The 13,960-nt window shown below is 37.5% G+C and overlaps 1 protein-coding gene across 1 annotated transcript in view; it reads left to right on the forward strand.

The window, feature by feature from the left end:
* USO1 (USO1 vesicle transport factor) overlaps positions 1-13,960 on the forward strand; it is an 87,632-nt gene that overhangs the window by 71,436 nt on the left and 2,236 nt on the right. Inside the window, 9 exon segments of the mRNA XM_005666762.3 lie at positions 1,603-1,713; positions 2,043-2,161; positions 2,521-2,702; positions 3,085-3,206; positions 6,716-6,854; positions 7,824-7,987; positions 8,939-9,028; positions 11,603-11,701; positions 13,171-13,278. Coding sequence (XP_005666819.2) covers positions 1,603-1,713; positions 2,043-2,161; positions 2,521-2,702; positions 3,085-3,206; positions 6,716-6,854; positions 7,824-7,987; positions 8,939-9,028; positions 11,603-11,701; positions 13,171-13,278 — 1,134 coding nt within the window.

Genomic DNA, 13,960 nt, shown 5'->3' on the forward strand with positions numbered 1-13,960 from the left:
TGTTGCCTTGATAAAGAAGGTGTTCTATTCTATCTTCTAACTGGTTCTAACTAGTTATGTTTGACTTTGTTCTTCTTAACCTTCAGTTAGACCCCAAAGGACATACTTTCAAAATTGAATCAAATTCCATTTTTGTTTACTCAGACATTAGCCAGTGATTTGATTGGATGCCCTTGTATATACAATGTTGGCATATTTGGTACCTGCAAATGGTATTTCAGCAGTAAACTTTTTGTACAAAACCAAGAGAAATCAACAAAACATTTGCATTTATAACTTTAGTAATTGTAAGATTTCTGTGGAACACAGTCAGTTGAGAACAACTATTTTTAACTTTTCAATTTCCTATGGTAATATGAAGATATGTCGTGGACACAATAATGGCATAAAGCCAAGGGAAAAGTAAAAATAATGCCTTATGTAAAAACTAAATTCATGCTAAGTAATGCTTACTTGGCAGATCTTTTGAAGAGGTCTAATCTGAATTTGTTTAATTAAATATTAAATATACTTGAAAAAAAGATTAAAGAAAAGGCCAAGATATTGATATCAAGGTTCATGAAATTAGAACAGTCTTGCTGGGTGATAGAAATTTTTCAAAACAGAGTAATGGTTACTTTAAATCCATTCCTTGTCTAGACCTTTGAATAACTGTATTTTGACTATTTTCTGAAATTATTCCCAAAATGATACTTTACTAAGCTAATTTCCATTTTTTTGTTTTAAGCAAGTTTTGTTCTTCTTAAACAAAAAATACGGATTATGTAATACAGTGTTGTCATTGGCAATATTATTAGTTGAGGGAATATCCCATATAAGAAATGTGTGTGTTATACTAAAATTTAGGAAACTGTGATTTTGATGGATATGCAAGTTTCAGTATTGTTTAACTATACTTGACAGCAGTATATTTAGTGGCTTGAGGCATTTAGCTAATTTAAATAAATCTTTTTCTCCTTCATTATGTTTATAATTTCTCATTATTTGGCATTTTTCAGGGAGTTTGTAACATGGTTTATTTTCTTGCTAGAGAAATATATTCCCTAGTGGAATTAACTGAGTAATTCATGAGATTTTTTTTTCCCCACAACCCAAGCCACAGCAGTGACCATACTAGATCCTTAACCAGCTGAGCCACAAGAGAACTCTAGATTATTTCTTTGTATTTTTCTTGATGTTTTTTGAAGGTAGTAGAATTTGTCCTTTTATCAGAAAGTTATTTTCAAAATTTTGGCTGAAACATCATAAATTTGCCAGCAAATTTATATTATTGTAAGGTGTTTTAGGATTGATAAATGTTTTTAAGCATTGTATCTTTCTTGCTGAGTAAATTGGGTTTTCCCACTAATAGCATTTTAGATAACCTGATATATGCTTACGAACATGGGTCAAGTCTAATTTCTGCTCTCTGTTTATTTTGCAAAGTGCAGCCCGTAGAGGACACAAGAGTGCATTCTCTTGTTCAGTTTTTAAAGTCTGAATTCCTGACACATCTTTTATAAGATAGTAAATATATTTTTATGCAGATGAGGAGGGAGGGGTCTAGGGCAATGTTGAGTTTGAAAAAAATAAATGAGATTTCCGCCAACTTGTTTATTGCAGGGAAGCAAAATACAAACAAGAGTTGGATTACTAATGTTGCTTTGTACATGGCTAAGCAATTGCCCCATTGCAGTAACGCATTTTCTTCACAATTCAGCCAATGTTCCATTTGTATCCTTTATGTGTTAGTAAGATACATGTAAGTATTTATTATCTTTTCCATTTCTTCCTTTCAAATAGAGGTAGCTGCATGCCACAAATATTTGAATTCTCTCTATGTTGTGACTTTTCCAACCATTAGGATGATAATAATGCTTGCTTAAGCTGTGTGTGTGTGTGTGTGTGTGTGTGTGCATGTGTGTACTATTGTTTTATGCTTGCTTGGACTATGTATAGAATTTCTTGTAGAAACTCTTGCATGAAATATATGTCAGATTCGAATGGTAAAACATAATACTCTAGATATAATGAACTATTAGTTTTCTTAACAAAGATTTCAGCTTACAGGACAGATTGCAGAAAATCTTGGAGAGGAAGAGCAGTTGGTCCAAGGCTTATGTGCTCTTCTGTTGGGCATTTCAATTTACTTCAATGATAACTCACTTGAGAGCTACACAAAGTAAGTAAGGGGAACATGCAGGAGTAAAATGACTTGCTAATGTCATCCAGAGATGATAATAGGAGTTTCCACTGTGGCGCAGCAGGATTGGCAGTGTCTCTGCAGCATAAGGACGCAGGTTGGATCCTAGGCCCAGCACAGTATGTTAAAGGATCCAGTGTTGCTGCATTTGCGGCATAGGTGAAAACTGTGGCTCGGATCTGATGGTTGTCCTGGGAACGCCATATGCCATGGGGCAGCCAAAAAAGAAAAAAAAAAAGAAATGAATTTTCTCTGCCAAAGTATAATGTAGACCAAGCGCTTATGTTTTGTTATGACTTTTTTTTTATTTAAGCATCTCAATATGTTTATCTCTGTAGAGAGAAACTAAAACAACTAATAGAGAAGAGGATCGGCAAAGAGAATTTCATAGAGAAACTAGGATTTATTAGCAAACATGAGTTTTATTCCAGAGCATCTCAGAAACCCCAGCCAAACTTTCCCAGTCCAGAATACATGATATTTGATCATGAGTTTACGAAGCTAGTAAAAGAACTTGAAGGTAAGACAACAAAGTTTATCTTGCTATTCATTATGGGGGTCCTAGAATTATATTATATATGTATATTATGGACACGTACAGATTATGTGGTAAGCCTAAAAGTACTTTTTTCCAAGCTCTTGGTCTGTAGCCCATTTAAGGACTTTTGGGGAAGTCCCCTTATGATGCAGCAGGTTAAGGATCCAGTGTTGTCCCTGCAGTGGCTTGAGTCCCTGCTGTGGTGTGGGTTGTCATACAGATAGGCCATACTGATAGGCCATACAGATAGGCCATACTGATCTTAAGTCTTAATTAAGTCTGATCTTAAGTCTTAATAATTCTGATCTTTAGTCTTTATAAGTCTTAATAATAAAATAGCATTTTAAATAAGCCTTTTTTGCAGGTGTGATAACTAAAGCTATCCATAAGTCCAGTGAAGAAGATAAAAAAGAAGAAGAAGTGAAAAAAACATTAGAACAGCATGACAGTATTGTGACTCACTACAAAAATATGATTCGAGAGCAAGTACGTACTGATAAATGATAGATACTTTTCTGCTTTAGGGGAGAATTTCTCCTGGCATTTCCTTTTTTTTTTTTTTTTTAATTTTTAAATTTTATTTTATTTATTTTTTATTTTTTATCTTTTTAGGGCCACACGCAGAGCATACAGAGGTTCCCAGGCTAGGGGGCAAATCAGAGCTACAGCTGCTGGCCTACACCACAGCCACAACAACATGGGATCCGAGCCACATCTGCAACCTACACCACAGCTCCTGGCAATGCCGGATCCTCTACCCACTGAGTGAGGCCAGGGATCGAACCCTCAACTTCATGGTTCCTAGTCAGGGTAATTAACCACTGAGTCATGATGGGAACTCCTCTCCTGGCATTTCCAAATGCAAGAAGATACAGAAAGTAAAGCTGATCATTTTCCTAAATAATTCAAAAAACATTTAAGTATTCAACAAACGAAGAGCTTAATATGTGCTAAGCCGAGTGTGGGATGTTGTAGACAAGGACATGGATCAGACGTGTTCCCATGTTACGGTCTCATCAGGAGAGAAACCTACACATTACTGTGTCACACATGCTATACCGTATTTCATCTGGTGATAAAGACAGTCAAAGCACTCAGAGGCACCTAATTTAGCTAGGTGGGAGCAGCAGCTTAGAGCAGACAGAGAAGCTGAGTCCTGAAAGGGTAACTATGAGTAAGGTCGGTGACTGCTGCTTTTTTGTTTACTGTGTTCCAGGTGTTTGCCAAGCACATTTAAACACTATCTCATTTACTTTTCACAGCATCCTACGAAGTAGTTGATATCTTTAGTTCAGAATAAATGAGAAATCTGAGACTTAGAGTGTTTAAACTTGTCAAGGGTTCCTCAGAGATTGGTGGAACAGAATTCAAATACATGTGTGTTACTGGGACTCTAAAGCTCATACTCTATAAAGGGGGCAGACCTGAGAAATGTGGAAACTAAAGAAGATAAAACTGGCAGGACTTGTTAGTGGTTGGCTGTGGGTATGGTGGAACAGAAAGGGTCAGATGTGATCCTTACTTAGATCTCTGTCTTGCACAACTGAATAGATGGTATTGAACCAGATGTAGAACCTTACAGAATGAGGCGTTCCCGTCATGGCTCAGTGATTGGCGAATCCGACTAGGAACCATGAGGTTGCGGGTTCGATCCCTGGCCTTGCTCAGTGGGTTAAGGACCCGGTGTTGCCGTGAGCTGTGGTGTAGGTCGCAGACGCAACTTGGATCCCACATTGCTATGGCTCTGGTGTAGGCCAGCAGCTACAGCTCCTACTGGACCCCTGGCCTGGGAACCTCCATGTGCCATGGATGCGGCCCTAGAAGAGACAAAAAAAAAACAAACAAACCTTACAGAATGAGAGGGAGCTGATTTACCAGGGTGGATAATGATGAGCTAGGTTGAAACTACATTTTCTTTCCTTTTTAGGGCCACACCTGTGGCACATAGAAGTTCCCTGGCTAGGGGTTGAACCAAATCTGCAGCTACCGGCCTACACCACAGCCACAGCAACGCCAAATCTGAGCCATGTCTGTGACCTGAGCCCCAGCTTGTAGCAATGCCGGATCCTTAACCCACTGAGCAAGGCCAGGGATTGCACCTGCAATCCTCATGGATACTAGTCCGGTTCACAACCCACTGAGCCACAATGGGAACTCCAGAATCTGCATTTTCAAATTCATCAATTGAAATTTTCTTTGCAGGCTACCAGTGAATGCCACACTTGCATGGTGCCGAGCACCTTAAACCTTCCCCTGCATTCCTTCAAAATGTGTTTCTTCTCTCATGTAATTCCTCATTGTAGTATATACTTTTATTGGAATGGAATCCTAGAAAGTGCTGCGGTACTATCTGAAAAATGAGATTATTGGTGTTAAAATCCATTGTCACGAAAACAATACACACGGGGGGGTGGGGGGCATTTCCTGTGGGGCAGGTGCTGCTCATTTCCTGAAGGGCCCTCCATCCTACAGCTTGTGCATAGCTTAAGGCAGGCGGCAGGTAGGAGCTTGTGAGTAGAGCCCTTTCAGTGAGAGCTACCTGTGTGTTTTTCTCTTTCCCACAGTCTATACTGTTCTGATTAAAATTCTAAGAATAAAAATATGCTAGTGGTATATTTAGCATTCAGTCTAAGCTTTTCAGTTGTATAAGCAAGATAGTAAATTAGAATCATCTTTGAATGCTCCAAATTTGACTCACTACACTACCCATGGTTGTTAGGATTTTTCATCTATCTTAGTACAAATATGTAGTCATTTCCAGGTGGTAAAGTGTAATCTTGAGAGCAATGGGAAATAAATACTTGGAATGTGATATTATAGCTGGAGCTTGGAGCTGACAAATATGGTTGGTTCGGAAGAAGAAAAGAATGATTTTACACAACTATTGTAATGACTCTTCTTTACAAATGTTAATTTTAAATATTCCCACCATTGAAAATGCCACTTGGCAGGCAGCAAGCATCAAGAGCTATAAAATGTTTATATAAACTTTGAATTACATTTGAAAATTCATCCTAAGGAAATTCTCCAAAATTCCAAAAAACAGTTATATGGACTAAGACATTTATTGTAATGATATTTATCATTTAGAAAAATGGAGAGGAACCTTGTTGCTTTTGAATATAAGTTAAATTGCATCTACTGATTAGTATGGGGAAATTATTATTGAATAGTAAGCAAATTAAAGGTTGCAAAATGATATATGGACTGATTATGACAAGTTTAAAAATTTTGGATTGGAAAAAAATTAGAAGAAAATAAATAGATCTAAATCCAGTGAATTACATTCAGGTGGTGAGAGGTGAAAACTCTTTTTTCAGAATTCTAAATGTTCTGTTAACAGGATTGTCTTCTAATGTTAAAAGCAATGTAGACGCATTCTTTTACATACATATACTAAGCTCCTTAGATAATTTGGTATAAATTTCTTAATTTGATGGTCCATAAAATGGAGTTTTTAAAATTGACCCCACTCCCCACCCCTAAACTGGTAATTACAGTGAGATTGTAGGCTGCATCATATAATGGGGCCTCAAAATCTTATAGTTCTGCTGCATGTTAATTGGCCTTGGTGCATGTATTAATATGTTACTGCTTGGAATTCCTGTCGTGGCACAGTGGTTAACGAATCCAACTAGGAACCATGAGGTTGCCGGTTCAATCCCTGGCCTTGCTCAGTGGGTTAAGGATCCGGCGTTGCCGTGAGCTGTGGTGTAGGTCGTAGATGTGACTCGGATCCCTCGTTGCTGTGGCTGTGGTGTAGGCCGGCAGCCACAGCTCTGATTAGACCCCTAGCCTGGGAACCTCCACATGCCGCAAGTGCGGCCCTAGAAGAGACCAAAAAAAAAAAAAGTCACTGCTTAATTATTGAATGATTTTGGATATGCTGAGTATTTGAACATCCTCACCCAAAATAATCTCTGATTTTTAATTTGTTCATCCCCTTAATGCTAATTAGTATGAACTGAAAGCACTTGAATTGTTTTGCTTCCTAGGATCTGCAACTTGAGGAATTAAAGCAGCAGATTTCCACGTTAAAATGTCAAAACGAACAGCTCCAGACAGCAGTCACACAGCAAGTATCTCAGATTCAGCAACACAAGGATCAGTATAATCTTCTTAAAGTACAGCTAGGTAAGCATAGCTGGCCATTACTATTGTAATGTTCCCAAGAGTTGGACAAAGGCAGACGGATAATTCTTGTGGACTAGTCTTTCTCTAACCTTCAGTTAATCATTGTGACAAACTTGTAAGTAAGAGTTTGAAGTCCAGGCTCTTTGGCATGTGTTTGATTATCTGATCCATTGATTCTCAACCATAGCTATCTATCCTTTAAGATCCCCTGAGATTTTTATCTTTTAATGCCAATACTGAGACCCCACTGAAGTTTCTGACTTAATTAGTTAAGCTTGGATTTAGGCATCAGTAGTTATTACAAGCTTCCCCAAGTGATTCTAACATATAGCCAGTTGAGAATGACTGGTCTAACCTTTGCATTTTCTTACCTGCAAAATAGAGCTTATAACAGCACCTGTGACATCTGAGAATTAAATGACATTTTATGTATATATAACTCTTGTTCAGTGCCTGGCACATAAGACTGCAAATGCTTGTAAGTAGTCTCATTCTAAAGTGGTTATGATTAGAATGCTAGCTGCTTGGAAATACAGTTTATTTTACTTTTATGAAGTGACTAAAATTTTCAGAAGACAAAATTTTTTACTTTCTTCACGAAAATAATTTTTCAGTTATTTTAGTCCATATAGAAAACTATTCCTTTGTGAAGAATTTTTAAAGGGGTTTTATTTTCTCTTATATTAGTTGACAATTGGAATTGAAACTACTCTAATTCTTCATCTTAGATCACTAAACCATGCAGTTTAGTCTTAAGGCTATGCTGTTTTTCCTCCCAGAACCCTGAAAATATTAGTTCATTATTTGTATCAGTACATTATTTTGCAAAGGTAAAATGTGCTTACAAAAGTTTTGTCAAGGTAATAATTAAAGAAATTATATATTTATTTTATACTTGAATCTTCCATTGAAAAAAATGAAAAACTTAAGTTTCATGCTGGCTTTTCAAATTTTATGCCTGTGTAAAAGGAAAAGACAATCAGCCTCAAGGTTCTTACAATGATGGGTCTCAAATGAATGGCATTCAACCGGAAGAAATTGGTAGGTTGCGAGAAGAGATAGAAGAATTAAAAAGTAATCAGGAACTTTTACAGAACCAGCTGGCTGAAAAGGACTCTTTGATTGAAAATTTGGTAAGAAATTTTTAAAATTTTTAAGCAAGAGGTCAAGAGTAATTCTCATTATCCTGCTTATTTACTTTTCTTGGTCTCTTTAAAGTATCATATTAAGGTTTTAGAATATGAGCTCTGGTGTCAGACTGTCTAAAGCTTCAGTGTTTCCTAGCTAATTGAATTTGAGGAACTTAGTTTGCCTCTTTAAATTTATTCCCTGATCTACAAAATAATGAGGATAATACCTGTTTTATTGCTGAGAATTAAATGAGATACTCTATAAAGCTCTTTTAATACATGGAAATTGCTAGATAAATATCTACTTTTATGCTCTTCATATGACCTCAGATAAGTGCTTGCATTTTTTAGGGGGTCTTTTTTTTTTAAGGCCTCACCTGCAGCATATGGAGCTTCCCAGGCTAGGGGTCAGATCAGAGCTGCAGCCGCTGGCCTACACCACAGCCACAGCAATGCCAGATCCAAGCCACATCTGGAACCTACACCACAGCTCACTGCAGCACCCGCCAGATTCTTAACCCACTGAGCAAGGCCAGGGGTGGAATCTGCATCTTCATGGATGCTAGTCATATTCATTTACGCTGAGCCACAATGGGAACTCCAAGTGCTTAGATTTAAAAAATCACTTATTTTTAAATTAATTAGGAGTTCCTGGTGTCCTAGAGGTTTAAGGACGACTCAGCATTGTTACTGCTATGGTGTGGCTTTGATCTCTGGCCCTGGAACTTCCGCATGTCATGGGCACAGCCAAATAAATAAATACAATTATTACCAATGGAAAATTTGTAGACAGTATGTGCTATATTAAATGCTATATTTGATATAAAAATTAAAATGTTGATGTGTGATTTTTTGGTAAACATATAATACATAGCTTAAATGTGTTCAGTTTTGGTTTTTTCCTATCTCTTCAAATTGAATGTATTTCATAGTTTATTTCTATGCTCTTTGTAGAAATCTTCCCAACCATCACCTGGCGCAAATGAAGAGTCTTCAGCAACAGATTCAGCAAGAGATTCTGAACAAATAGCAGACTTGAAACAGGTCATTTTTTCAGCTTAATTCAAGCTATATTTTTGCCTTGTTTTAGTTATAATAGCATAACAGCCCTGAAGTTCTATTAATCCAGAGCTACTCTGTCAACTATAAGCAAAATTTGATAATGAAGACAGCCATTTGAAAATCCAGAAGCTGTTTTAATTACGCAGTGATGGTATTTTGCTTTGTATTGTGTTTTTACTTTTCTTCATGTTCTTTTTAACAAATCTCAGCATCTTACCCAGATAATTTGTGGATTATCAGTAAACTAACAAGGAAATTTTAAATATGTTTATAAACTACAAAGATGAATATATAAAATTGTATGCCTAATTTTCTTGATAACTGCTTGGTTAAAGGTTTGGGGCATTTAAATTCTATCCAGGGAGTTCCTGCTGTTATGCAGCAGTTAAGGATACAGCATTGTCTCTGCAGCAGCTCAGGTCACTGCTGAGGCTTGGGTTCAATTCCTAGGGGGTTAAGTGTTGGGCACTGCCACAGCTGTGGTGTAGGTCACAGCTGCAGTTTGGATTCAGTCCCTGGCCCGGGAACTTCCATATGCCACATGCACGGGCAAAAATAAGTAAGTAAATAAATAAATCATTCTATCCAGAAAAATGTGGCTTTTAGAATTGGAAAAGGGAAAAATAGAAAGTAAATTTGTGTATATCTCAATTAGATGACGCTAGCTAAAAAGCAAAGTAAACATTCCCTGCTGTAGTAATTTCTATTATCTTGGAAAGCAAATTAAGCTTTTTCCTATTTGGTTAATTTGTGTAGTTTTGTTGTTGTTGTCTTTTCTAGGGCTGCACCCTTGGCATATGGAGGTTCCCAGGCTAGGAGTCCAATCAGAACTGTAGCCACTGGCCCACGTCACAGCCACAGCAACGCCAGATCCGAGCCGAGTCTGCAACCTATACAACAGATCATGGCAACGCCAGATCCTTTCCCCACTGAGCGAGGCCAGGGATTGAACCTGCAACCTCATGGTTCCTAGTCGGATTCACTAACTACTGAGCCACGACGGGAACTCCAATTTATAATTTTTATAAATTCCTATTAAACTAGATAGTACAGATTTACTTCTATCCAATGAGAAAAATTAATCTATTTGTTCAGATTTGTAAAAAATTTTTTATTTTTAGTCAGAAAAGAGAGGACGAAATTATTTACAAATAGAATTAAATAACGTAATAATTGGAAGAAAAACCTAGAAAAGTTTGATCACTCATTAGTATATTGTTCCTAAACAGGTTGCTTTTTTTCCCCTGTTAAATTTTCTTTCTTTCTTTTTTCTTCCTTCCATCCTCCCATCCTTCTTTCCTTTCTTATAAAAGGAATATACATTTCTTTAAAAAAGAAAAAAAGTAATACTAAAGGGAGGAGTGACCAGCCTGGCCAACCCAGGACTGACTTCCTTCTTATTCCAGCCTTTAGGTGGTCCTTACTCACTGACTTGTCTGATCTGATGGGAATGACTGGGCACAGAAACAGAATGTGTTATTTTGATGTCTGTGTATCCCAGAGTAGAGGCTACGGTCAAACTTCTTTCTTTTGTCTTTTTAGGGCCACTCCCATGGCATACGGAGGTTCCCAGGCTAGGGGTCACATCAGAGCTACAGCTGCAGGCCTACACCACAGCTGCAGCAACGTGGGTTCCAAGCCATGTCTGTGACCTACACCACAGCTCACAGCAACGCCAAATTCCTGACCCACTGATGGAGGCCAAGGATCAAACCCGCATCCTCATGGATACTAGTTGGATTCGTTTCCACTGAGCCACAGTGTGAACTCTGACAGTTTTGTTTTTTAATGATATATAGTAAAATACAGTATAAAAAGAAAACCGAAATGGTTCATAATTTCCATGTTTAAAAACTCATTTTGATAACTGAAAAAGCAGAATAGTCAAAAGTATGTACATGATAGACAGTTTTTAGGAGAATAAAAGAGCTTTTACATGGCAGCATCCCACTGCTTACCTGATATCTCTAGACACAGCCTTTGGTTGAGAACCACTGTTAAAATTGCTTTATTTTCCTGTACTTGTTTCATGGCAGAGAGAAAGCAAGAAGGTTGGAAATTTCAAACATTAATAATATATAAACTTTCAATTAATTCTCTCATCTTCACTATAGCACTACTGCTTTTATCTGTGTTTGCTTCAAAAGTGACCTCCATGGAGTTCCCTTGTGGCGCAGTGGATTGAGGATCCGGCATTGTCACTGCAGCAACTCCATTGCTGCTATGGTGCGGGTTCAGTCCCTGGCCTGGGAAATTCCACATATCACAGGCATGGGGGAAGAAAAAAAAGATGCCATTAAGAGCAGGAAAAGACAAGCCACAAACTGGAAGAAAACACTGTCCAAGCAAATGTCTGATAGAGTACTTGTATCCAGGGGACCATCAAAAAAGAGAAATAGTTCTTTCACTCTAAGTTTTAAAACTTGGAAGTTGTGCTTTTAGAGAGAAGTGCTAAAAAAGAAAATAATTTTTAAATTTCTTCCTGTAAATAGACATTTCCTTGATGAAATTAATATTATTATTTAATGTTACAACCCAACTATTTTTGTCTCATAGGAACTGGCAACATTAAAGTCTCAGTTAAACTCACAATCTATAGAAATCACTAAACTACAGACGGAAAAGCAGGAGCTGTTACAGAAAACAGAAGCATTTGTAAGCTAACTTTTTTGTTGTTGTTGTTCTGAAAGGTAATAAACACAAGGTTGAGAAGTTATTTCTCAGCTATTGTGGAAAAAAAACATATTTGTCAGATAGCACCTTCCCTTCAGGTGATTCATTAGCTAGAGTTCCAGGCACATAGACTTCTTGGCCATGTGAACATCCAGCTGTGGTATAGGCACACTCACCAGGTCATTCTGATCAATTACTTATAGTTCATTTTACTGGTGTTTCGTATTTCACCCATCTTCATCCACTTCATTTTCCTGCTGGTATAAAATTGTCAAAAACTTTGTTGGTGACCCACGCAATTCACAGGAGCCCAAGCCATCAGGCAAACAGGTCCTTCTGGATCCCTCCCGGGGAACCACATCTCTATTCCAGCTTCTGCTGAGATGGTTGATTGGGTCCCTGTGCCACTTGAGTAACCTCTTCCCAAATGGTTGTCCAGCCACACCCTGGATGTTTCCATGCTCTGTCCTTTAATGCAGTAGGGAAAGGCTGAGAATGTTCTAAATCATCAAGTTCTAATTCCCTTTTGCTTAACAATTTCTTCTTCAATTTGTCTCTCTCCTCTCACATTTCACTCCAAGCAGCAAGGAGAAATCAGGCCTTTAACACTTCAGCCAAGTTCTTTGCCACTTTATAATGAGGGTCACCTTTCCTCCACTTGCAATGACATGTTCCTCTTCCCTCTGGGACCTCACCAAAACCACCATTAACACCCATACTGCTACCAGCATTCGGTTCACAGTGATGCATGTTTTCTCTAAGACCATAGAAGCTTTCTCTAAAGCTCTCCTCTTTTCTTTTTGAGCCCTTCCTCAAATTGCCTTTAATGTCCTTATTTCTACCAACAGTCTCTTCAGGGCAGTTTAGGCTTTGTGAACCTCAGAATTCTTCTAGCCTCTCCCAAAGCCCCTTCCACATTTTTCAGTATTTATTTACATCAGCATCCACTTCCTAGTATTTTGTAGAAAAAAAGATGAGGAAAGACTGAAAAATTGTGATTTAAGAATACTTCCTGTAGCACTTAAGAAAATACCTGTGTTTCACCAATTAATGGCATTCAGCTCAATATCCCCACCTGTCTCTCTGAGATTAGTGTAGGCCTAACTTACAGGAATTTTATGGGGAAAGGGCCTTGAAACATATTCTCTACTTATTAAATGCCATGTTACAGCTACGTTAGAGCTGTGCCATTGACAGTTTGCCTGGTCTGACATGGAGGCTACTCAGCCCAGCCTTCCTCACCCTCTGCTGAGATCTGGTGCCACAGCGCTCCTGACTCAGCTCCTCACTCTAGGGGGAGCACTGTTCTGTACGTAAAGATACATAAGAATTTGATTTTCTGTTATTTGGAAATAAAATTGCAAAATAGCAAGAAAATTAAATCATCTCTGGAATTTCGTATTGATTACAACTTTAAAGAAACATTTTTTTTTTCCAATTTATACTTTCAGGCAAAATCAGTTCCTGAACCAGAACAGAGTGAAACTGTAACAGCTGCAAAAGCTACTGATGTAGAAGGAAGACTGTCAGCATTATTACAAGAGACTAAAGAATTAAAGGTTCGTTTTCTGGAAACTTTGATTCATTGCATATTATATGAAACAAACCCCAGGAAATTTTATTTTATTTCATTTCATTTCTCCAATTCTCAGATTAATGATGAAAGTTAATGGGGTATAATTTTATCTCTCAGTCTGTACATTCCAATTTTGATGACTGAATATTTTTAAATGCCATTTCAAATAATGATATCAACTATGTAAAATAAAAATGTCTATGAATGTATTTTAAAAGTAAAAACGTTAGTTTTCTTATCCATCTACTATACTCACAATAAGAAACAAGGAGTACAGATTTGGCTAATCCATAGCACCTTGTGTGATGGTGCCTTTTTGATTGTGGTCAAACTCCTTTATTTTTAAGCCATGGATTTTTACTTGAAGCTATTTCTTTTTCATTTAATCGTATGTGTGAAGTTGGGCTAACATTTTTTTTTAAACTGAGTTCTAATTCTGATGCTAAACCAGGCTTCTACTGTAAAATGTTTTGTGTCTTCGTTTATTCCTCTGATTATCTGAAATGGTATTATCTCTTGGGATTTTCTGAGGAATAGATAAAACTATTTTTTGGAGTTAAACACTATCTTTCACCAATAACCAACCACCTTTGGAAGTTCCCTTATGGCTCAGTGGGTTAAGGATCTGGCATTGCCACAGTTGTGACAAAGGCTGCAACTGCGGC

Source organism: Sus scrofa, chromosome 8, assembly GCF_000003025.6.
Source record: "Sus scrofa isolate TJ Tabasco breed Duroc chromosome 8, Sscrofa11.1, whole genome shotgun sequence".
Taxonomy (NCBI): Eukaryota; Metazoa; Chordata; class Mammalia; order Artiodactyla; family Suidae; genus Sus; species Sus scrofa.